General features: G+C 51.6%; 1 protein-coding gene across 1 annotated transcript; it reads right to left on the reverse strand.

The window, feature by feature from the left end:
• Nucleotides 1–1,065: 1,065 nt before the first annotated feature.
• On the reverse strand, nt 1,066–24,508 carry LOC128270143 (TBC1 domain family member 4). Its single transcript, XM_053007547.1, has 10 exons — nt 24,389–24,508; nt 20,706–20,803; nt 20,399–20,603; nt 7,522–8,139; nt 7,295–7,470; nt 6,759–6,953; nt 5,326–6,243; nt 4,646–5,253; nt 4,429–4,580; nt 1,066–4,350 (listed from the first exon to the last, which is right to left on the reverse strand). The coding sequence occupies exons 1-10, from the start codon at nt 24,506–24,508 to the stop codon at nt 2,944–2,946; spliced, it is 4,497 nt and encodes a 1,498-aa protein (XP_052863507.1). The 3' UTR covers nt 1,066–2,943.
• Nucleotides 24,509–25,611: the final 1,103 nt, after the last annotated feature.

Here is a 25,611-nt window from a genome sequence, read left to right on the forward strand (position 1 = left end):
GTTTGAGTCAAACAATCAATTTGGGTAGTGTCAAATTCCACCTTAATCTAGTTTCCTGAAATGGGCTCTGCAACACCCGCGAAGGGCCGTTGGCGAGGATTTCGTTTGATTGGCCAATTTGCTGTGCGCTCTCTATACGAAACGAAGTGATCTTCCAGTAAGCTAGGATATTGTTGTGTGTCCGTGTGTAGTGTAGTGAGGGAGATGTGTGATTTGACGGCTTCGCAGACACCATTATAGCTTCCCTCCGGGAAAAGACTTAACCTAAGATAAGCAATTTTACCGTCGATGCATCGGCATAGGAAGAACACTGAGAAGCTTGTTGCCGCCCAGAGCAACGGAAGTGGAACTGTGCATAACGCGGTTCTGCTATCGGATTGGGTTAGGGCACAAAAATGTCGCAATCAAGCGAACGTTACACGTTGATATTCCTCAAGTTGCGAATGAGAGAGTACGTTGAGGGATACTAGACTACGCGATCCTCGCCGATCCTCGATAGCTGAATGGTTGAGTGTGTAGATGAATGTTCACTAGAAGTATTATTTACTAAACCCACGGGGTGGTGCATAAGCCAGCGGAGCGAGAAAAACGCGGATCTTAGCAATGGGCGTCGTGCAAGAATGTTGCACGAAAAAATAAGTAATCGAACTGCAGTTCGAAAACCCCTAACGCCAGAAACAATGCAGGGCAGCGCGACGGCAGGGTTTGTGAGTGAGAAAACATAAAAACTTAGCAGCATACTAAACTCGTAACCAGTATTCCTTCAGCTATCTCTCTCTCTCTCTCTCTCTCTATTACTACTACGAAGCCGCTGAAGGGTTGCGTGGCGTGAAACTTCCACCGAATTCATTCACTTTCACGATTTGTATCACATTTTGCATCAGCCATCAGGGAAGCAGACATGGCAACATCGTGCGACACCAGTCAGAATCGAAATTTAGAAAGGCGAATAAATTGGTGAACATTGGGTAAAAAGTGTCCCGGTAGAAAGCGGGAATCATATGTGAACAGTATTCAAAAAGAAGAAGAAACACGAACCATAAACACAATCTGCTATATGTCGGAATTTATTTATCCTGTCACGTTCCTTATCATATATCGATCTAAATAATTTCAGCCGTGAGATGGTGTTATTATTTTTGTGTATTTTTTTGTGTTTCTTTTTCATTTTCCAAAGCGTGATATTAGGGTCCCGTGGGAATCGAACAACTCGGTAGGCATTTTAATGAAACTTATTTATAACACTAAAAAGTTAAAACAAAACAACATAACAATAAAACCTAAAGCTAAACTGAAGAGGGCCCGATACATGAGGTCCTTTTTGCTACCGTAGAAGGTAGAAAATGTACGCATTTACACGCCCGAAACGAATCATACGGACCAACTGGGGAACCGGGGGGTGCGGGATCCTTCGCTCCCACCGGAGGCCTCTGTAAAGCTCGAACATAGCTCAATGTAAAAGTATGCGATTGAAGCCCACGAACAACGGCTACAGAGCTTGGTTTGTAGGGTTTGGTTACAGTTGTTCGCGATTTAATCCACGACAGTCCCCTGGACGTATGCCACCCGGTTGAGGGTACGCCTGAATGTACTTTTCTAAACAACTTTGATTGGCAATAAGAAGCACGAGTAAGCTGCGGATTTTGCGGTTATACACATTTTCCCTTGCCACTGCGTCGGGAACGGCTACATGTTGTTTTGCGGAGCTGGACTAATTTGGATTAGGCAGACAATGAAACGTAGTTTCCCTGCCTTTCAAACGTTACGTGCCGAATGGCCTGCAATGCACCGCACTGTGGACTACAGTCATCTATTGTTGTTTCGATTGCGCGCACAGTTAGAGCAATTTAAATGTATACCAAAAATATATGTATCCTTTCTATCTTACTACAGCTCTAATCACACTTGGGGGGCGGGCCTTCTGAAGCGGGGTTTTCCATGCGCAAATCATGACTGTCGAAATTTACAACACAACATTATCTCGGCGCCCACCGTTAAGTACACGGCCGCACATTAGCCGCAGGGACTCTCGAGATGCTTCACCGTTCGATACTTGCTCGACGAGAGGGGCTACTTCATTTAGCGGGAGTAGAAGTCGCTAGTTTTCTAACGTTTCCCTACTGCTCTACTGTCACACTCATAAATTGTACGAAGCTATTGCTGGCGTTGGGTTTGGTTACAGAGTTTTGTGGTTTGTTTTCCGTTTTTTTTCTGTCGAGCATATGGGTTTTCTCTTATAATTCTTGTTGCAAAAGCGATAAATAGGGTAGTAGTATGTTGGTTTTCCATTCACAATAGGCTAGTGTATCTTTCTCACTAATTTTCAATGTAGATGCACTTCACATTCTCTTCTACGCGTGTCTACCACGTATAGGGCAGGGCAGCACTCGGGAGGGGGACAAACTAACGTTGTAGTAAAACGGTTTTTTGTTTTGCTTTGGTTGGATCGAACGTTATGCGAGAATGTAAATCGATTCCTAGCATACAGGCTAACATTTGTTTTGCGTAACCATCTATGCTTTCCGCGGATACTAAGCGGATGCTTGAGCTGCCACTAGCTACATCACTGTATACAATTGTCCGTTCCGTTCCGGTATAGGATTAACACAAGCCAGTGAACAAGATTTCCCGTGGCACGTCTCGCAAACCGCCGGCAGCTTAATTTTGATTGCCACAGGAAAAGGTTCGCCGGGGAGGGGAGAGCACTACGTTTTGTCTGGAGAAATCTTCCGCCAACCGAAACGAATCCTGGAAGATCGTGGTTGTAGAGAACACATCCGTTGCTGGAATGGCGTGGCCAGTGTGTCGGTTACCAAACAGTGTTAAGCTTCGTCGGGATAAACTGGTCGTTACAAGCCAAAGTTTGGTTCTTCCTTTGAGAGATCCCGTTGGCGCACTATTTTACCCTTCCCTGCCGCCGGTAGCATCACTCCGGCTCGGCCGTTAACTTCGATCCGTGACGGTTTGGGGCCGCGATTCGGCATTGCCCACCTCACTGACGAATACGGACGATACGGAACCGTGGCGCGACTGTACCCGGGGCTTCAACGATTTCAGCTGCGTCGTCCCGTTGTACTGGACGGCCACATCGCCACAGCTGCTCAGCGGATGGCTGTCGAAGACCCCGCATGCCGACACCGGCACCAGGGGCCTGCTTTCGGCCACCATCGGTGTCGTCGAGGGCGCGTGCATTTGTGGGCTGATCGGTGTCGCGATGCCACTGTCGTCACTGTTGCTGGTGACCTTCACGCCAGACGACGAACCCGACGACGACGACAGGGTGCCGCCCGTGCCGTGCTCCGGGCTCGTGTTGCACTCGTCGAGCTTGTGCAGCCACAGGGTCGCCCGCTGCTGCCGGATCTGGTTGAAGGAGTTCGGAAAGTAGGATTTCTTCTTCGTCGGTGTCCCGGTCCCGCCCGGGCCACCCGAGCCGTCCTGCTCGTTCGCTTCCTCCAGCACGTTCAGCGCCAGCCCGAGGTTGCTGTTGAACGATATGGATTTGCCGATCTTCCGATCGACGAATATCGGCGATCGTTTCTTTTGCGCTTGTAGCTGCTGCTGCTGCTGTTGCTGCTGAAAGTCCTGCACCTGCTCCAGAATGCGGCAGATCTCGCCGGGCAGTACAGAGTCCGATTTGGCTTCGACCGTCTCACGCTCGATGAAGCGTGCCAGCGTGTGGACGGTGTTCTCGAGCGTTTGCACCTGCGTCTGGAGGGACTGTATTTGGTCGTGCTGCGCCAGCCGCGTTTTCTCCAGCTGCAGCAAGCTCGACTGCGCGAACTGGAACTGCGTGTCCAGCTGCTGGTGTTCCTCCTTCAGCCGATTGTAGCTCAGCAGCTGGTGGTTCTGGGACGTCATCTCCTCCTGCAGCACATTATATTCGACCTGGTATTCGATCAGCTGACGCGAGAAATCGGACTGGAACACATTCCGAAAAACCTTCTCCATCACGCCTCCATCGATCTTGGGGATCACGTTCTTCAGGTAGTTCATAATGTCCTCGAAGTTGTCCCGCTGCAGAAGCGCCTCCTTGTGCACCTCCAGCAGCGCGATCGCACAGCGAAAGATGACGTCGAACGACTCGAGAAACAGTAGGTCGAACACGCGCACGACGAAACCGAGCGGGAAGTGCGAACTAAAGACGGTCAGTATCCAGGGGGCCGCGTACAGCGTTGGAGAGATGTCATGCTGATCGAACCAATCGTACAGCTCCGGGATATGGTCTTTGAGCAGGCGGGACAGCTGATACAGCTGCAGCTGGAACTGCTTCATGTCCGGCAGATACTTGGCCCGCATCTGGCGGCGGAACATGAGATGCTTCAGCAGTTCGAAGGCGTCCGCTTCTTCGAGCTTTAGAGCGCGGTTAGAGTAAAGTAAGCAAACATAAATGTGACGAAAGTTTGATCACGCGGTTAAGCGATAACTTACGTGCAGCAACAGGACAGCACAAATAAAGCCCAAGCCCTGGCAATAGCCAAGCTCCGGGTCGAGGATTGAGTACGCCTTCAGCAGATTGAACAGCGACAGCTGTCCGATGCCCAGCGCATCCTTATAGTACTTGTGATCGGGAAAGGTACGCCCTGCAATGTCAAAGGAGGTTAGGTTTCCAGTCCACTTCCCTTCTCTCAGTTCGTGGCTCCCTTACCCAAATCGATGAATATCGCGTGCTGGTGCTCGGTCAGATTCTTTAGCAGCACATGGTACGGTGTGTTGAAGTTCGGAAAGTTGGTCGTATCAACCGGGGCCGTATGGTGCACGTGCTGTTCCGCCAGGAACATCCAGATCTCGCCACGCTTCGCGCGTGGTACCCCGTTCTTGATCGCCTGGTACAGCAGCGATTGGTTCGCCCGACCGGACGTCCCACCGGTCGCCTTCTCGAGAAAGGCGTCCCACTGTTCGGCCGACCGCTTATCACAGACCGTTATCTCGTCATACTCGAGCTTGATGCGCTTGATTTCGTTCGATTTGATCTCGTTCTGGCGCGCCTGCAGGTGAGCGTTCTCCTTGTCCATGCGGTTCAGGATGATCGTCTGCTTGATGCCGATGCGCCACAGTTCGCGCAACTCTTCTCGAGTGCGCTTCTTCGCAGCCCCCGCCAACTGACCGCACGGCGTTCGCAGCGGAGACATGTACTCTTCCGTGCCAGCTTTCATCGCTTTCGACGGTGTCACGACGCGGTGCAGCATCGCCTGACGCCACGATCCCGTGTGGCCGGTACTGTGCTCCCGAGGGCTGTTTCCCACTTTGATGAAGCTGAAAGAATGGAACAAGCTGCGTGAGCTTCAAGTGCCCGGAACGCTTGCCCCCGCCGATTGTGACACTTACATATCCATCATCGGGGACTTTAACTGGGGAACCTGTGTGCCGGGCCCGAAATCGGAGTTCATGCGCCCCATCGACGGACTGGAGCCGATTGTTGAGGCCCTTGCCCGCGGGACCGGTTCCAGGCTGCCCTCTTTCAGCTCTCCGGCCGACGTGGAATCCTTCAACCCCGCCGAACCGGCCACAAAGTCATCCCGGCTGGTGCGCCGCTTGAGCAGATGATCGAACGAGCTGGTCAACGATCGTTTCGCCTTCATGAAGATGCCGCTCCCGCCGAGATACTGATTCAGAAACTCGGTTCGATTCTCCACCGTGTCGTGCACGTGGCGCTGCTGCTTCGACTCACAGTGCGCCCTCAGCAGCATCATCAGGAACTGATTCTGCTCGCCGATGCTGTGCCCGGCAGCCTCCTCGGCCCCGTGGTACTTCTCCATCAGCAGCCGCTGCTCGTCGTCCGTCAGCGTGGTGTCGATTCGCTTGAAGATCATGTACTGTGTCTTTTTATCGCTCAGCCCCTCAATATCGGTGCACAGCTTGTGGTACCACAGCATCGGGCAGTGCTCGCAGGAGAAGATCTGGGCCGCGGCCCGGTCTTTCTGCTTCTGCTCCGAGCAGGCCAGAAACGCCTGCGAGATCGCCATCACGATGTCGTCTGCCACCTGCTCCGACTGGCACTTGAACACGTACCCGATGTAACCGTCATTGTTCACGTCCCGGCAGATGATACCGAAGTGGTCCGCATTCTTCTGGCCCTGGGCACAGCTGGCCACATCGCGGAATCCCTTGTGCAGCAGCACCTGCTTCCGGTCGGGGCTGATCAAACGCAGATCGCTCTGCCCGATCAGGAACACCATCGTCCGGTTCTGCTCCACAATCGGCAGCGAACCGATCGACGCGGATCGATCACGGCGTACCGGTGCCCTGCAGGATAGGAGGGGGAACGGTCAATAGTTTCTTCATACTTTGGCGGCACTCCGACATTTGAGAACTGTTAGTGAAGCTATGCGCGATTATAAATTAAATAATAACAGAATGTCCCAAAAAATATCGTGTGACTCGGAAAGTGGCTATCAAATAGGTTTTAATAACATTTCGACCGGTTTTCTATAAGACTGAAAGCGTCGCTCTTCTGCAGCAGGCTGTGTGTGTATGGGTGACTTTAGTAGGCTATGATTGGTAACACATTCCAAATGGCAATAATCACTAGGGGGCTCTAGAAGCAATCTAGTAATCCTCTCGAATCGCACTCGGGATGCCACAAAACGGAAGCTGGAGATGGTGAAAATGGGCGAAAATAATACGGCAGAAGTGATAACGAAGGCGAAGGGGCCCATAGAAGGGGCAGCAGAGCTAGTGGTGACCCTGTACGGTCGAACTGAATTCGTGAATGAACCCCGCCGCTAATAATCACGGGAAATGGACCATTGGCCACTTACTCCTCATCCAAAGACTTGCCGTCTCGGGCCGGTGCCACCGTTGGATGTTGCTGAAGCTGCTGCTGCTGCTGGAGTTGCTGCGCATCCTTAATTGTATCCCCGACGAGTGGCCCCTCTCCGACACCATTACCGACACCACCACCACCGACACCGGAGACTGGCGCACTATTGCTTGCCTCTTTGGCACCGTCCTCACTGTGAGAGATGAACGTAATCGAGATGGATACGAGAGATGGGTATAAGGGTTTCTGTGTGTGTGTGTGTGTGCCTCGGTGCCACTGATTACGATGGCCACTGACTACGGAACTACAGGTACCAGGCGCAGTAATTGTGCACTCGGAAAGGCAACCGATGCGAGTGTGCGTCAGGAATTAGTAATCATTCGGTCGCCATTTTGCTTCGAAAACCAGTCCCGCGCTGGTGACCTCGCTTGTTGACCTCGGGGACCGGGTGGTATGGGTCCCGGTGCGGGGTTCGTGTAACTAACACTACCTACCCAGCACAACACACGTGCGCCTCGTGAAGGTGCTACTTACATTTTCTGCACCGGAAGATCAAACTGACTGACGCGTCGTCCCTGGAAGACCGATTCGGGCGGATCGTCAGTGGACGGTGGTGGTGTTGACCGCGGCACCAGCGGGTCCGGCACCTCAACCGCCAACGCGCCTTGTTTGCCGTTGCCATCACCATTACTACTGTCACCGCCGGCGCTCTGTCGATAGAGGAGAGCGAACGGATTAGTACGGGGCGCTGCGCAAAGCACCGAGAGGGAGAGCCGCCGACCTACCTTCCGAGAGGCATCCAGCTGTTGGCGAAGCTTTTCCGCATCGTACGCCTTGAACTTGGGGAGCGCGTCGTCGATGAAGGTGTACGGGACGCGCTTGTGCGAGACCTTGATCTTGCCCACGTACAGCACCTCGAAGAACTGCGAGTTGTTGGCGGAAATGTCCGGCAGCGAGGAGAGACTGGACGAGATGCTGGACCCACCACCGGTGGTTGCGGCCGCTGCCGCCGTCAAACCACCTGCCCCGCTCGCCGAGTGGTTCAGCCCGCCCGAGAAGCTCTTGGAGGTGGCCAACCGGTTTGGGCCACCACCACCATTCTGATGATAAGGCGGACCCTGGTGGTGGCCGCCGCCGCCGTGGTGACCGTTGCCCTGTTGGTAAGCCAGCGTGGGGCTGCCATCGTGCTGAGCGTGGCGCATCTGTTCCGAGAGCTTCAGGTTCGAGGCGGGCGTCGAGTGAACGCCCTGGCTCCGGAGGGCCTTCTGCAGATCGTTCGCGTTCGCGTTGGACGACACGATACTCTGCGGTATGCTGCCGACCGAGCCGCCAGCGCCGATCGTGGATGGATCGCGCATCTGCTGCAACAGTTCGGCCATCTGGGGGTGAACAGAACAATACGAAACACAATCAGAATGAGTTCCCAATGCTGCCAACTGTAGACGGAACGGCAACCGACCTCCAAATGTGTTATCACAAGGAACCGACTCGCTACTGATCGCTAACGGATACGATCGCTAATGCATCCGAGCGCTGACTAGAGCCGCGGGCGAATAGCTTGACGATAATTAACGCCCCATAAAAAGACCAAACAAACCGTCCCTCATTGTTGCGTTTGTCTGTCGCTTCGTCTCGTTCCAGCAGCAGCACCAGCACTCTGGCCGCTATGCAATTCTAGTTGCACTTGAACCAAAGTCAACTGAACAGGCCCACCCGGGTGGTGTGTTTCTATTTCCAGCTTCCCCCTTTTGTCCGGGAGAATCGATGCGCGAAAAGCCCCCCATCTGCCACGGCGCGGTACAGGGGACGGCAGTTGAGGTTAAAGTTCCAGTCGCTTACACGGTGCAACGCAACGCAACACAGCGCGCACCGCAATCGCTCACCTAAACACGTGATCCGGCGCAGCAGAGAAAGTCTGAGGCCGGTCGTTTAGTGGCGCTGTATGTTAGTTTATTTTTTGATCGATTCAAACCGCGACCGCGAGTCCAATTCGGGCCACCCTTTTTTGAGGACGATGCTGAGAACCAGAGCTCACAGATCTTATTTATAGCACCGGCAGCTAGAGACTCTAGAGAGTTGTTGCCCAATGTGGAATTTTGGAAACAAAACAAACGTTCGTTGGGGTCAACATGTTTACTTGGTTTGACGATGATAAAGACAGCGTAGGATAAACATCGAAATTAGGAATAAATTATTCACCAAAATGCATTGGCATTATTTATCTCTGTATTCATAAGAGTTTTTATCTCGGTTTCCAGCTGAATCCCGGTCAATTTTAGTTCAACTGCGACAGCCGCCAATAGTTTTTTAAATATTCGATGTAGGACTGGACGTAGAATTGGCGTTCGGAGATTGACGTCTCGAACACAGTTTGGCTTTTATATAAAAGAGAACATCAGATGAAATGGTTTAACTTCTTCCGGAAGCAACAGAACAACCACTGAAACATGTCGGGTTAGATTACGGCTAATTCGTTTAAAAAATGTGACACCGTTCGTCATGTCCTTCTACAGGTATTCTCTTTGGGTGCACCGATTACACCGCACTGTGGATTTAGTTTGCGTCGTAAATTGACAGGCAACTATCTGCCAGCCAATGGGCACCCATTACACTGGCTTCCGATGGTAAACAAACGACCGAATCGATGCCGAAAAGACGTTAGCCGTAAGGTCATCTCGTCGCAGCGGTGCTGCGTTGGTGCGTACTACTTTTAGAAACTTTGCGATGTTTTCGTTCGCAACAGTGTTGTGTTTGCTATTCGAACACTCACCGATCAATTACGAAATTTTCAGACAAAGTTTTCCGAAGTTCATCCAGAGTTTGGTGTTCCGATAAAGCGATGAGTAATTGCTACACATTAGTTTGAAGAGCCAAGTTTGAATTGCCAAAATTTGGCGCATCCCGTCGGTCTTTGAATTTGGGTTTGTTCGTCAAAACTTTAACATTCATGACTCGGTTGCAGTCTCCATTAATATTTCTATGTTATTAGGTGTCGTATTAGCAAACTGTATCTTTTTCTGTGCCACTAAACTTCAATCCCGGAACATGGCGAACCCTCGGCCCCCCGTTTGAGGGATCATTTAGGAAAACAAATCACTTCCCACCGGCCTCATGCAAGGTTAAAAGGGAGTGCCTCTGGCGAGAATTCATTTCGCGCCACTAAATGCGTATTACATTTCGTTTCACCTTTTTATTTCCCACTTTTGAGACCCCGAAACCCACGTTCAACCCAGGCAGATGTCCCCAAAAATAAACCCACTTACACAGCGACGACAAGACACGAGCGACAGATCGGCGTAAGAAATGCTCAAAACAAACGGCCAGCACCGGGACGGCGGGCTACCTCCGATTACGCATTTCCATAACGGCGGTGGAAAACGATAAAGATTGGCTTTCATTCCGTCCGGTGCGCGCCAGCATCCTCTCTCTCTGGCGATAATGATTTTTGTATGTACCCTTTCCAGGAGCGTTGGTCCCTTTGGGCCTCTTTCTGTGTGTGGTTGGCCTCTAAACGGTCCCCCGGGGGGCAGATGTGACAACCCGAAGGAATCTTACCACCGGTCGAATGATGCTTTCGTTTTTTAACACAGCACGAATAGAAGCTTCTCTGAGGACACTTATCGAGCCTTGGGACGGCCCCCGAACGATTCTGGCCTTGCTTACTGCCTCACGCCCTTAGCCGTACTTGCGTTGGGTTTCCTTCGCCGTCGGAGAGAACACTGGAAACTTGTGATTTAATTAGACGTAATTGAATTTTCATTGTTCCGCTTCCGCTTGTGGACCTTGAAGTCGGCGGGCGGTGGCTCCCGGCGCCCGGCACTGGTGGCGTTGCCGAGCTGAAACCGACGCCGACGCCACCAGAGATTGAAGTGATTTGTCAACGTTCGCCGTGCGGCGAGGACTTTTGCAAGCGTTCTGACGGGTACGCGTATTTGTTGAAGGGCACCAACGGGAGGCTAAATGACGTCGTGCACCGGAAGATAGAACACGTCTTCATTTACGTGTCTGCCAAATGGGCTCCGTTTTCACTTGACTTCGGCTAAGAGCGACCGCTGCGGGTCATCTGAAGGTGAGCTTGTTCCGGAGCTTGTTATTGATTCGCTCCGTTTGACGAAAGAAAGGTTATAGCTAAAGGCAACGTACCAACGCGCCGTCATCGACGTCATATTTTAGGCAGGTTTTGCACCGCCTGTCCGTCTCCGTTATGAGGATTCGGCCCCGGCGCAAGAAAGCGAACTTCGAAACTCCGCTGACCCAAGAAGGTCTTTCGAAAGGTGATAGTAATTTAAACTTTTGGCATCATTTCTTACACCCTTTGGGCATACCTTTTACACCGACAGAGGGGAGCACCCAACTCAAACACTTTATATCACAACCTTCTCGCTGGCTGAAGTTTTGCTGAAAGTCAACTCCATTTCCGCAAGGGATTTAAATTAAATTCCGCTTCTGTGTTGATACCTTTCATCGGATTTGTCATAATCCTGGGTAAACCGAGCCACGGGAAGGATTCAAGGTGTAGCCTCGAGACACACACACAACCTAAATCCGGACCACACCAACATGGGGAGGTGCTCCAGCCGATCCAGCATCCAGCCGTCGTCGGGAGAATCAATCATGCTCGAGGGAACGAGGCAACAAGTTTATTTTTAACTCTTTTCCGGGAACTCTTCGGTTCGTCCTGTCCGGGGGATACCTGTGGCATGTGATTGGTTCATTAATGGAAGGATATTTTTATGCACCGCCTGCAATGGTGACGATTGGCCACAGGACTAGGGCGCTGCTAGGGCGGTCGCAGCCATAGCAGTGGTGGTCACACTTCCGGTGAATTCCGGGTCCTGCTTATTTATATCTCTGTTAAACACCTGGACACACAGCCACAATTTCCCAATCATAATGGTAGGGCAAGATGTGGTCCCCGGTGGCCCGGAGAGTCCGGAGTTAATATTTAATTTCGCTTCCGTCACGTGGCCATCTAGGTTTGGAACGATCAAAGCGAACTGAAACAGTCCGTCTCGCTTCTCGCCGCTCTTTTATAGCCTAGGTAAACCTCGGTCGAACAGTGTGTGGCCACCAGGACCCAGTAGCACTGAGCTGTGACCCCAATTACGGACTAATGGGGAGAAATGTTGCGCCCGACTAGGAGCCGAACCGGGAAGTGTGTGACGGAACAGTGGCATCAAGGACCACTGGACCGTACGTGACTCGGGTGTCGATCGCTGGTGGGCTCGGGGAAGAGGCAGACGCTTGATGTGTGCACGGATTGATGACGTAGTTTTGATGGATGACTGGACTCACGGAAAAAAGGCCGAACGAATTTAATGTGCCACGGAGTGATCGACCAAATTATGATTGGACACTTTTCTAATGACTTCGGCGAGCGCACGAAGTTTGTCTCACTCAAAGTTGGTTCATTCGACGAATTTTTAGCTTGGCCCCACGGGAAACAGTTGCACCTTTTTACTTTGCTCACTCTAATTACGTTCGACGGCAGTTTCAACGGAGCCAACGGAGCACTTTTAATCGGATAAAATACGGTTTAATGGTATTCATTAAACTTTGCCAGTGGCAAAAACCGCGGCCCATAAAAACAACGCCACGGTGGCCTGTCGGCAAGGTTCTCGTAGAATGAGGCGGCCTGTTTTTTCCCATCTATTTAGTGTTTCCTTCCTGGAAGTGAGAATTCCACCTACGGGGCCAAAACTCGATAACCAGTTTTGCGAAACCAAACGACACGAGGACTCATTAATATGAATGCAACAACTCCGAGGAGGTGCTGGCTGGCGTTTGATTGCTCATTAAAATGGCTCACTGGGCGGGTAAATTATTAATACAGCCATCTCAGGCGCCCGAATCAGGAGGGAAAATATCCGGTGGCCAATCCGGGGGCCGGGCGCTGCTTGTTGAGCAAATTACGATTTAATACGAAAAAGAAAGAAAACGTACGAACGCACGATCGGTTCCTTGCCCGAAACCTGAAATCTCGGTTGTAAGCATCTTCAAATTACACTTGAACTTCGGTTCATTCGGATTCAGATCATTATTAGCGCTCGCAATGTTCGGACACCCTCTGTTCCGTGCGGCGCAATCCACCGATGGTCATTAAATAGAGATTTGCGATTTCCGATTCGGAAACCGATCTCAATACGAGCCCAAACGATGCCAAACAGTCAGATCAATCCGCCCAGCGGCGGGCTGCATGTTCGAGCTTGTCCACCCGTCTTTATGTGGCAGCCGGTTGTCGGCAAGCCTCGGACACACTCGGGGTGAACGGGGCGAAGAAAGTCATTATTTTTAGATTGACTTCAAAGTCGGGCTCAATGCTTTCCGTTCTTCGTGGCTGTGTGTGGGATGTTGAAATTTGGTCGGTACTTTAGCACAAAGTGCCCCGTGCGGTCCATTTGTGAGTTGTGCCCGGTACCCAAAAACCCGGTGAAAGCCCCTAAGCCATTACCTCACTGTTTACTGTCACAATCAATATACCGAATAGTGACCCTTCGGAGCACCGTTTGGGATTGCTTTAGGGAATAGCGACGCCCAACAAAGCTAAGACCACTGTCATTGTCCTCTCGGTACGGGGTCCGTCACAATAGGGGTCCGTTTTCCTTTTTTGTCGAAAACAATTTGCTAAACCACCCCACGGAGACCTATTCGTTCGTTCGACCCCACCAGGACGGGCCTCTCACTGTTGGCCAGCATATGGCGGAAGCAGTGACTCGGCAGAATGTTTTGCCGGGCGAACGTTGGGACTATTCTGGACATTCTCAGTATGGAAAACTCGGTTTCAGCTTGCCCGTGTGTGTGTGCGATATTAGTTTATTTGGAAAAACGCTTCGCAAAGAAGAGTTTATTGGAAAGAATGTCGAGTTCTCTTTGTGTGCAAAATTTGGTCATATTCAGACACTAAACTGTAAACAACACTTCATACTGTCCACAGTAATCATTATTAATGATGCTTCGCCGAATAGCGTGGTTCAATTTTGTAACATAATCTAATACTTCAGATTCAACGAGGCCTCTCACAGAAAGTTCAAGACGGTCCGCTCGGCCCTCGCTTTACACAACACGGCCGGGGTACACACAAACGAATCCGATAGTTTCTACAAAACGGCCACTGGTGTTGGTTGCAGCGAGGAAAGTTAAACCTCTTGATTCCCATTCCCGCCCTGCTTAACAACATCGAACCCAGAGTGCTGCCCGGGCGTTGGTGTCTGTGTGTTTGTGTTCGTGTCGTTTAACGATCGTTCGTGAGGAGACAACTAGGCACCGAGGACCGATTACTACACCGAACAGCGCCGAGCACGGGGGGCTCACAGTCGGAAGTAGACAGCCTTACAGAGCCTCAGGATCGGGGGTTCCATTTTGTGGATTTAATATCACCGTGGATTAGCCTGTTGAGGCTATTAAACGCCAGCTGTCAGTTCGTTTGTTGGAAAGCACAACTTAGATGACTGAAAATGTTCATTTTCAACCGTCGGGTGAAAACCACAACTTGGAGCCCCAAAAGGACATAATTCCCGCCCCAAACAGTCCATCGATCTTTCAGTTGCTTGTTCGCAGCTTCTGCAAAGGTACTTTTGGGTCGGTGTCCTGAATTTCGGACTGCCCAGACGCTTGATTGACACCGTACTAAAGAAGAGGGCGTTACGAGATTTCAAGCGCTCGACAACTCTCCCAAGTCGGGTGTAGTTATTAATGTCGGACGGGTTTGTTTTCTAGCTTCAGTCTCGGGCTCCAGACAGGCAATTTGTGAGCAGAATGGAGAGAGAGCATTAATCAGGGGGAAACAAATGAAACCCTCGAACGGTTGAGGGGGTCAACTGTTGATGATTTGTTGTCTGGCAGAATTTTCACTTCTACGAAGAGTCCACATTTGCTTATGATATGGTCAATCAACAAATGAAGACGTGCCTGGGTTGAACTACAATAAATCAAAACCTTTCTTCACAGCGTTGATGAACTTGAAGTAGTTTGAGCGAACTATAGAAAAAGTGGGCACCTCTTTAGTACTTCGACATGTCAATAAAAATACTTGGCATTAACCACCAGTCAACAAGTTCGCCGAGTGGCGAAGGGGTCGAGTCGTAAACTTCTCGTTTCGCACTCGGCGATCCACAAGTCCTTCCGTCAGGGGTCACTGATTCCCGCCGAACCGGGAATACCGACCGAAACATAACAACTCCATTCGTGTGGTGAAAGATAAATGGGTCGTGATAAAGTTGGCAACATAACGTGCATTATGCTCTGCGGACTCCCTCACACGGACCAACACGACAACCCCCTTTAGTGGATTCCGCTGTTGTTGTTGTGCTCCACTCACTGATCCGGCATTCGAAAAGGCTCTGCGCTCCTTTTGGTTCATGAATAAATTATACAATTTTCGGTTCGCTGTAGGTTGACGCTGCGGAAAGTTTTCGAACCGAAGCGAACCGAAGCGAACGTAGGACGTTCAACCGAATGGGTTAGGCAGTGACCGAATGGCCGGCAAAACGATTCACGTCCTCCTCGTTGATAGTGAATCACTCTCTAAGTCTGAGAAGAAAATGAAAGAAGATCATCAGCGCGATCGGGAGATGAGCTTTATCGTTGCTGCGAAGTGCGTTGGGCACGGACCATGCCGGCGCTTATCGATTGTGACCCGCACCTAATTCGCTCGAATTCGCCCGAATAACACACGAGCGATTCCACGTAGAGCCACAGAAAGCGATATGGTATTTGCCCGTTTTACTAGCGACCATAAAACCCGTCCCAACCGTCAACACGTGCGCCGATGGAGACGCCTGGTGGGGCGTATAAATGGAGGCGCCAGGTTAGCGATGAAATGAAGGGCGTTCGAAGCGGCCACGGTTACTTACATTTTTCTTCATCCGATAGGACGAAGCGTCACTCCAGGAGGTGATCATGACGTTGTCTTTGTACAGAGGGAGGGTAAACATTTCTTTCTCCCCGTTATGTTTTCTCCAAACCGCATCCAAACTTTGGAGGCGATAAACAGTCCTTGGCGGCTGCAGGAACCAGAAACACTCACGGCACTTGTATCATATCATCGGGAGCACACGGGATGACGTTTCGTCAGAGCGGACCCATGGCTGCTCTCGGCGACAAAACAACGGTTCCCGGCACTCAATCAGCACCAATTGCTTCCAATTAAGTCAAACACACCGGTCACCACTCTAGCGGTCGCTCGTTCGATTACGCACTCGCCCCTCGGCCGCCAACGTAACACGCGGGTTCGATGCCAATTTTATTGATTTGTTTACTGCGGCTCCGAGCGCGCGGAGCGCCTTTCTATTGAACTTGATTTGTACGGCTTCCAGCGCTCTCGGCGCGTGGCCCCACTCGGTCCACGGTCCACGCGGGTGTGTGGTAAGCCTAGCACACCGGGCTGGAGTTGTCTGTCTGCCTGGAAAAACACAATGGCCGCTCTGTCACACATGTGGAGAAGGTGATGTCAGTGGACCGAAAACTTCACCCTCAGACACGCCCGTGCAAGTTGAGTCGATACTCGTCTCGGGGTGTCCATGGGCACCGAGAGTCTAGTCAAGAGTGTGTTGTTGTGTTGTGAAGGGGACACTACAAAGCAGAGTGTCCATTTCGAGTGTACACCCTGTGGTCGCTGATCAACGGAAATCCGTTGTCCGTGTTTCTGATCTGTTAAGGAAGATGGCCTTTTTTAAAAACATGACACGCCCGGTGCCATTTTGTTCAGATTTCCAATATCTGACCACAGACACTGACCACCGAGCGCACATTTCATCGTGTGCCGTTTCACTAATTTGGCCCACGAGAAACGAAGATTCGACGAGCGCGAGCGAGCGAGCGGAAAACAATCCGTGTCCGAGAGTTGGCCTGATTTAATCAACGTATTTAAAAATAATCACGACACTGTGCCGCCGCGTATCGTGGCGCGGCCAAAGTACACCAACACCACTGGCACCGCTGGTGGGTGGTGTTGTTTCCGCCACCGACCGAAGTGCACTGACCGACGGACGGCACACGGGAAAAAACGAAGAAAAACGGCTCTACACAAAGAAGATATTACAAAAGTTGGGAACGTTTCCCATTTCGCCCGCCGCGCACCAAAACAACTCCGGTTTGGGAAGGGATTTCACGGGTTAGCGGGTCAATCCCGGTGTGCCCGGTCAGACCAACTGGACGACCAGGCCGAAGAAGCGGTGCAAATGTTTCCCTGAAGCCCTATGGCCGAGAGGAAAAAACGATTAAGCGGCACGGTCGTCGCCCGATAAAACCTTGAAACCGTTGGCTCCACGTCCGATAAAGTGCCGGAAGCTATCCCTGGACACTGATCCGTTCCGGAAGGAAAAGCGTCTGCCCCAAGCGCGGGCTAAAGTTTTCCGTTTCGTAACACCGTGACAGCGACGGAACAATCGCGAAGGACACGTTCGCGTAAACCGCGGGCGCGCACTTAGGAAAATTAATTTCTTGCCCCCGGGAGCGGGTGCACTGGACAAGACCAAATCCCACCACTGCGCTGCTTCCCCACAGCCTTATCACAATAATTGCAATCGGGTCACTGTCACTGTCATTGGAGGAACTAATTTCCGCACATTTCCTCGAAACACTTCGCATTTCAGAGATATAGATAATGCTCTAATCATACGCGTAATAATAGTCGAATCGAATTTCCACGCGCGTTGAAGTGAAGTTTTGACGGTGATCGTCGCCCACTGCGATCGCTGGTGAAAGAAAGACTGACACTGACAGCACAGGGAACAGCGTGGAAAGCGCGCCGCGAAGGAAGATCAGCGAAAACGATCGCAAACCTCGCGAACTCGGACGCCTTCTTTTGCGCCCGCACCTCTGTGTGTGTGTGTGAGTGGTTGTGTCAATCTATTTACGATCCGCCGCCTCGTCATGAGTGAAGGCAAGCATTTAAATACACACTCACCGACGACCGTCGTCAGCAGCAGCATGCTATGGCTGCGTGTACCTCATGGCCTGCTACGCTCCGTGCGACGTCACAATCGATAGACTGTGCGAGTAGGCGCGTGCGATGCGTCCGTTTCTGGCGGTGTGCGTGCCGTTCTTTGTTGCAAAGTCCCGCAGCCTAGCATTCGGTTCACTTTATCCGGGTACTCTTAGTATCTTGGAGGACAGCTTGACAGTAGACGGAACCGTTTAACCAAAACCATCCAACCGATTGGCAGCCTAAGTGCGCCTACGACCTCGGTATTTTATGTAGCAGTTCCAGACATCCGAAGCACGGATAAACATAGATTAAAAATGATCCAACCCACGTGAGCACAAGCAGCACATTGAGCGATTGATTGCTGCTTTGGTAGCCATCGGCCAATTGGTGGGTTTCCATCATTCTTCTTAGAAAGCAACGCTCCAGAGTTGGGTGGATAATAGCTACTGTCAGCAGAATCGCAGCCGGGGCCACAAAATGAGGGCAACAAAACGGAAAAACTGAGTTTCGCCTGATACCCACGTTTTGTGTGCACAGAAAGTGACCAATCCCGAGAGCAGCCTTAATGCCCCACGCAGGTACCGACCGATAGGCCGCTAATTGGTACCTTCCACAACAACGACAGGGCCCACGTGGAGCAACAATTAGCTCTGCCCACGTTGATTTCTTGGTCCGTCTTTATTTCTTCTGTCGCGAGGACACACATTCCACCGCACGGGGGGTTTGTAATTGCACCGTCCACTCGTGTACTAGCATTAACAACCGATCAGGGAATCGAAACTTAGTTACACGCCAATGTAATGCCCGACGCCAACGGAGAGACGACCACCCGACGACCCCACCCCGGCTGAGGCTCAACAGATTTGCCAAAAATCGCCCCAACAACCAACCCCAAAAGCCGCCCGTGTTTCCCGTTTTTTTTCCTCATGTTTTCGAGTCCTTTTGTGCGGTGGCCACGGCCTAGCTTAAGTGTCTTTCCCTCAAGGGGAGAAGCACACGATAAAAGCACGAGTCACGCACCATCACCGTTGTGCCGCGGTGGGCTCGACACGGGGTCGACCGCGGGCACAAATCACGGTGCGGCAGGCAAGCACTTCAGGCAATACCCAACAGTGGGAACCACTCGGTGAGGGCGCGGCCCAAACTTTCGGTGGTCCCACGAGAGAGCAGGGTGTCCGTGGTCCGTCCGGCAGAAGTCACGCGAGCCTCGCTGGTTGGCTGGCTAGAGATTGCCGTGCCGTTTGGTGATTTGGTGTTGATTTGCAGTGCTGCTGCGGTACTGTGCGCTGTGCGGTTTACTGCCGCCGTTTACTTTGCGGACCACGGAACCGACACGAAAGACTTGCTGGCACCACTTGGTGCTCCTGACGGAGCAGCAGAATCCGATTGCCAGTGAAACCGATGTGTCTTCTTTGTTGGACAAATATGAATTATCATTCGAGAGAGTTCGGAAGCTCTAAGTTGTGACTTTTTTTTGGTCGGTGGAATATTTTCTACCAGAAAGTGTTGGCCGAACCATGACTGAGGTTATGATGACTCTGTCGGGCAGTTCATAACCAATGGGGCGAATGCCAATGGACAATACTTGCGATAATGAGCCCTGTTTGGACCAAACGAAGGACGCTTATCGTTTGACGCGCCACACTTGACACCCCGAGCCGCGAAACGTGCGGTGAATCGGTAAACTGGAACCGGACTGGAGTATCGCGCACCCGAAAACCCGTGTCCAGCGTAACTGTCTGGCGACGATAAAGTCATTCGACGTGATGGACCAACGGTCCGGAAATTTCAGGCGCACAACCCTGAGTGAGAGAGTACCCCGAGGTTGGGTGCGGGGACCGGCTCCGCACTTCACACCCCGGTGGTTAATGAGATAATTTACATACAAATCGCTCGCAACGATCCCTTGTACCCCAACTTCTTGGGGACACCTTTTTATGCTTTTCGGTTTATGTTCCGGTTGGCGCCCTCCGGGATTGCTACAATACGGTCAACGATAGCACTGTCTGCAGGCCCGTGTGGTGTGGGCGAAGATAGTGGTTCGGTCCGGGCCGGGCCGTGGGTCTATTTGTTCGTTTGTTCTGGTCCCCCGGCTGGTCGGCCCTCGTCCGCCTGGCCGAAGCCATCGAGCGTGGTGCGTGATTTTGCGCTGATGAGTCCGCGGTCCATATACTTTACGAAGGCTTCCGCCGAAGGCCGTCGGTGTGACGCAATTGTGCAACAAGCAGTTGGTCAGCAGCGCTTTCCGTCGGATAATAGTCTACAAAGGAACGGTAAAAGTTTATCGAGTGCCCGGGGATTATGGGGCCTTTTCTTCCGGTGGGGGCATCGGCATGTTCGTTTGGAGGAGCCGCCAGCCATTAACCTTTCCACTTCCGGCGGAGACTCATTGATGCGTGCTCAAGGGGCACGGGGAATAATGTTGAGCATTTTTACGGTCGATCATTAATCATCATAAACCGTGGAATGTGCTCTAATCGCCATACGCTCGGCGTCGCACAGATAACGAGGATGGTTCCCGGATCCACGGACGGGAATTAATTTTGACAAAACGGATGACACCATTTGCCATTTGGCACTCAAATTATCTTTAACTATTTCTTCAAATGGCCCGAATTGAATGATCTGATAGAAACGGACAATCATCACCGGTACCTGAAAAATCGCTTCCACCGGAACTGTGTTCGTTACGCTGCTAAAGGTTCACGCACCTGTTCGTACTTTTCACACTCGTAAAAATGTATGTGCAGCAGTGGGTCCTGGGGGGTTTTCAGCAGATACACCAGCCCAAACTCGGGCCCAAAGATTTCCGCCATATTGTCGTTGCCGATCGTGATGGGCTGCGGCCGCGTGCTGGTCGCCTTCGGGATGAGGAAGTCGGCATTCTTTTTGCTCTTCTCCTGCTTCACGATTACCCTGCGCCGGCAGATGAACGAAAAGGAGAGAGAGCAAGAGACATTCATCGACGTCATTCTAAAGAAGGTGTGAAGGATGATGGTGCTCCTGTCCGGGACTTACCTGCAGTAGCCGAGGATGTACTTCAGCTTGTGCTCGAATTGTAGCTCAAAGTCCGTGTTGTAAGCTGCCATCACGCCATCCTCAACACCGACCGATAGCTGAAAGAAATGGAAAGGCAGGAAGGCGAATAAGATGCGGTTCGATTGATTGGAAAGCGCCGCGATGATAAATCGATCCCAATGGCACCCAGCGGACATGTGTTCAATTTTCGCCGTGCCGTGTGCATGTCCGTGCGCACTGCGTTCTGCATCCGTTCAACGTGGTTCGGCTGCAGTTCGATCCGGTCCGGGTTCGATTGCCATAACCCCCAGGGCAGCCAAGAAGACAAATTCTCCAGAATCCGCACCGAATGAAATGTCGTTTCGAATGTGTCGATTACATTTCGTAGCTCCTTTCGCTGCCGAAGAAAATGGCCGCCGTATCAAAAAGTAATCAAAACTGAGGACAACGACGGCACACCACGGGTTGCTGTCAGCTTCGAGAACTTCGTCACTCGTCATTCGTTAAGTATACAGGAGTTACTGTGTGTAAAATTTTACACATAAACCTTAGTACAAAAGTTAGTTCCATTTCTTAGTTCCATCTCACGAACGGGCCGCGTAAGCCTCGTTTCGCAGAGCGAAGTTTTTGTGTGCAACGTTTAATTCAAATCGACGGTTGTGAGTCAGCGAGCCGGAAACTAGCCCGACCCATCCCCACGTGACTATATAGTTTGGGTGCTACTTTAAAGGCGGCTGTTTAATCCGGTGGAAACGGTTTACGGCCACTTGTCGTAAAGTGTCGCCCCCGGTGTCGCGGCCGCGAATAGACTCTCGCCTGACGCCTGACCAACGCCAGACAGAGAAATAGTTCGTTTTGTTTTTATTTCACCCAATTCCCAGACGAAACGCCCGTTTCGAGGACAACGGGGCCCCAGCAACCGGTTCCTGCCCTCGATAACGAGCGACATTTATGGTGATGAAAATCCGGTCACTTCCTTCGGAGAAATCCCAAAACAACTGACATCCCGGAGAAGGCGTGCTGCTAATTGGATGTGTCGAAGGATGCGCGCCAAAGACACACAATCGGAGACGTTGGCCGGAAGAAACCGCAATCTCTTTCTAGAGCCACCCAAAGGGCTCGCAAGCGACACAAATGGCTGCCTTCATCCCATCCTTGTACGCGCGAGGACGAGCTTTTGCTGACGGGGGGGTCTCTAACTACTTCGCGTTCCGCCACCCCTCCGGGCCAACTTTCTAGATTTCCATTTGCCACGTGCATAGTCCCTGGAGCATAATAAATCGCCTCACATCAAACGGAGCGGGCTGAAAAGTAGAGCGCGCCCACCACCATTGTCTTGGCCTCTTTCCTCTTCGGAACGGAGCACAAAAGTTTCTGTTTGCAGAAACAGAAAACGGAACCCAGGTTCCAAGAGCTTTTCCGGCGGGCCGACGACCACATTGTGGAGCAGTCCCCCCGGTTTTCGAGATGGAACTGCGCCGCTTTGTGCCGAACCCGAGGAGCGGAATTAATTCTTTGGTTCTTTAGCATGGAGTTCAAACTCCATCAGTCTGCCAATAATTCGCGGAAACCATTTTAATTATGCTCTCGCTCCCACGAACTATGGACGCGGAGGGTTCCATTGATCACTCTCCACTTGACGTCGGTACCGTAAAAGCTTTCTGCATGACGCCCGTTAGTTTCGTTACAATTTTAATAACGTTCCTCCGCAAAAAGGCCTCGTGGTAATTAATTTTAAAACGAAACGACGCAGAACGGACACACACACATGGGAAAGCACTATAAACAATCGACCGCACGTGTGTGAATGCTCTACCCGTCCGTGCATAGTAACAGCGCGGTCCTCGAGCACCGGTGCGCCGACGCCATGCTTTCCACTCGGACGACGGGGATACTTAACAAAACGGAAGCAGTTCTATTGCGGCACCAGACGACGGCTTCCTCTTGAGCGAGATCTTGAAAAAACCCGCTTTTCTCTCCACGCTAATGGAACTTTTCTCGCTTCGTTATGCAAAAAGAAGCGATGAATGCGACCCACTGGGCTCACCACTTTCGCCATAACTGCATTATGATCCGTGCACTCTTCTGGCCCGACGATAAGGCCACCGCGTGTACCCCCATCACGGGCCGTGGTTCGTTCTTTGCGCGTTTGTTCGCCAAATTGTCTCTAATTGCATTCGGCCGGAGCGTAACCGTCCGCACGTGGTCGAGCCCTAGACTGGAGTAGAGGGCGCTCAACGAAACACAAGTGGCGTACCCGAAAAAACAGGCCAGGATGCAAAACTCCCAAAGTTTAGCACCTTCAGCAACTCCTCAACGGCCAACGGCCGTGCGGCGTGGGGATTAATCTGCCGATGTTTTTCCAGAGCCACCGTCGCCACACTAATGTTATTAGCTCATTTAAATGACAGAATTTGTAATTATCACCAAGTCGGGCCAAGTCCAACTTGCCGCGGACCCCCACGCAACCCGGTTCGAGGTGGTTTCGTTCCGTTACTTGTATAAGGTACGTGCGGTGAATTTAATTTAAAAGTTACCCCGATCTATCGGGACCGATTCGGGACTCCGGAAATGGTGGCCGGAGAATAATGTAAAAGTGCGCAGAACTTTGTTTCCCTGGCTGGAAGGAGACATTTCCGGGCACAAAGTGGCGTAACGAAGGGTGAAGGATTAAAGGCTGGAAGGTAATGGAATTCGTTCCATAAACAGAGAGTTCCGCCAGAGCTCTTAAACTTGCATTGAGATTTTGCCACCCAAAGAGTGGTCCACACCAGAAAAGATTTGTGAAAAAAATTTGTGGTAAGAGAGAGAGATTCCTTCGAATCCCATCCACTTGGTTGTTGCACTCCCTATTTTAGTGCGTTTCACGGGACCCTCTTCGAGCCAAAATTGCAATTTGGCCTGTCAAATAATTGACCGACAAAAACGGGAGATCCGGTTGCGAAATTGCGTGGCCCGGTTCAGGGAATAACAGGAATACCTTCGCGCACGCATTTCGATTCGTCGTTACACCGTGTTCGGTGTTGGAACTCGTTCATAATTGATGAGCACGTAATCTCGTTAAGCGGATGAATGGGTTTACGGTGTGCCTGCCTGCCAGCGTGCACGTTCCTCGGCCCAACACCGGAAGAGCCATAAACGGGTAGCCTCCGTCTGTCAATCCACTCAGCGCAGCAGCAGCAGCATCATCCGCACCGTCGGTCGGTCAGTCCGCTGCCAGCGGGGCCGGGTCTGCCGGGTTCCGATCGCGAAACGCGTGCCCCTCGGCACACCGATTTCCCCGATGGGAAATCGATATTTCGCCGCCCTTCATCCACCCCCCGGGCGGGCGTGGATGTTGTGGAACGCCCTGCGTCGGAGCCCAATGTCGGACTGTTGATGGTTGGTCGAGCCCCGGACGGCCCCGGAGCACTTTTTTGACTGCTCAAAGCCGCGACGTGGTGTGTTCTGGTTTCCCCGTTGGCGGAGTTTGTTCTCATTTTCTGTCGGTGAGTGAAAGTTTGCCCACGGCCAGTTCGCTTTTCTTGCTTTCTCCGCATGTGACCACCGAAGGTCTGTACGGTGCGCGGAACCACCGGGCGAGTAAATGGCGCAAGGACCCAACGAGCCAGCCTGCGCCAGTTGAGAACGCCAGACTGCGGGATTGTGCAAAGTTTATCAACGGATCGTCGCTGGGTACTTACCGTTACATAACTTTCATGGTTCCGAATGTCGGCAATGGACCACGGTAGCATGGCCGCCGAGAACCGGGGATCGACCGAAGCGGATCCCCTCCAGGTTAGTGTCGTCAGGCGGGTTTTCATGGTTGCGGTCGTCGTCGTCGTCGTGACTGCGTTCCGGTCCAGCTTTGTGTTTCTACCTGCGGCCACCACCGTTTTGCGCTGCTTGGTTGGTCGGTTCCGTCGTCGGTTGTCCCTCAGTTTTGGGCCGGAGAGTTATGGACGTTGCAAAATGGCCTAAACTTCTCGCAACGCACAGCAACACATTAACATCATCCGAGCACGCTCAAGGCCTAAGCGTGTTTAGGGCCCGTTTGTAAACTAGACGGTCAGCTGGCGACACAGAACTTCACAAAGCACAACTATTTAAATGCGGTTTTTTAACACTTTACTAATGTTTCGCTAACGGAGTGCAATCATCACTGCGCAAAGGGGAAGACATTAAATCGGCGTTCCGAAATTCGCCCGGACAACCGATTTTTTAGTGTGAAAAGAAAATAAAATGAAATCAATTAACCATAGTTTTGAATCGTGCTTAAAAAAATATGGCTTTTTGGCGCCCGAGCACGAATGCGCCTGAAGGTAGGCAGCTGACGAGCAGATGCCAGTTTGACCGTTCCTGGATACAAACGATTCAAAACATTCCCCCACCTGACCAACGAATCAAAAAGGGGTGGCGTCGTAAATATTGAGCCAAGAATTCGGCGCACGGAACATCCCGTGTTAGTGACGCCGTTGGGCAAACCGACGGTTTTCATTGACGCAAAGAAGATTTTCGTTCAGATTTTCAAAAGAAAGTGTTGCATTTTCGAAACCTCCGCGAAGGTTTTGCTAAGGACGGTGAAAGTGACTCGGGCCTAATTTTCGCCTAAACGAACCGGAGCGCTGGAATTGGATCGATAGCAGAGAAACACTTACAGCGAATAGCGCACCGCCGAACCACGTACACGTAAATTGCAAAGCATCTTCGTTCTCCGGCGTGCCACGGAAAAAGAGACCGTCCGTGGCAGTGGCAAATTACTCTGCAGGCAATTCCGCAATTGCCCCGCCGTGTGAAGGGATGAAAAACGAAATTTGCTTTCAGCGCTACGTAACCGCGCTAGGGCTCCTTGGATTTCGGTTCGCAAACCACCCAAGACAACGACGACGAGAGGGCCAAGGGTGGGTAAGAAAAAAATCAATCCCTT

The sequence above is a fragment of the Anopheles cruzii genome, chromosome 3 (assembly GCF_943734635.1).
Source record: "Anopheles cruzii chromosome 3, idAnoCruzAS_RS32_06, whole genome shotgun sequence".
NCBI lineage: Eukaryota > Metazoa > Arthropoda > Insecta > Diptera > Culicidae > Anopheles > Anopheles cruzii.

Excerpts from the sequence above, each read along its gene's own strand:
- LOC128270143 (XM_053007547.1), bottom strand. The coding sequence starts at position 24,508 with ATGAAAACCCGCCTGACGACACTAACCTGGAGGGGATCCGCTTCGGTC. Across the intron at positions 6,954-7,294 it reads GATCTTCCGGTGCAGAAAAT|TGAGGACGGTGCCAAAGAGG; the intron begins GTAAGTAGCACC and ends CATCTCTCACAG. Across the intron at positions 4,581-4,645 it reads CGCGATATTCATCGATTTGG|GGCGTACCTTTCCCGATCAC; the intron begins GTAAGGGAGCCA and ends TTGACATTGCAG.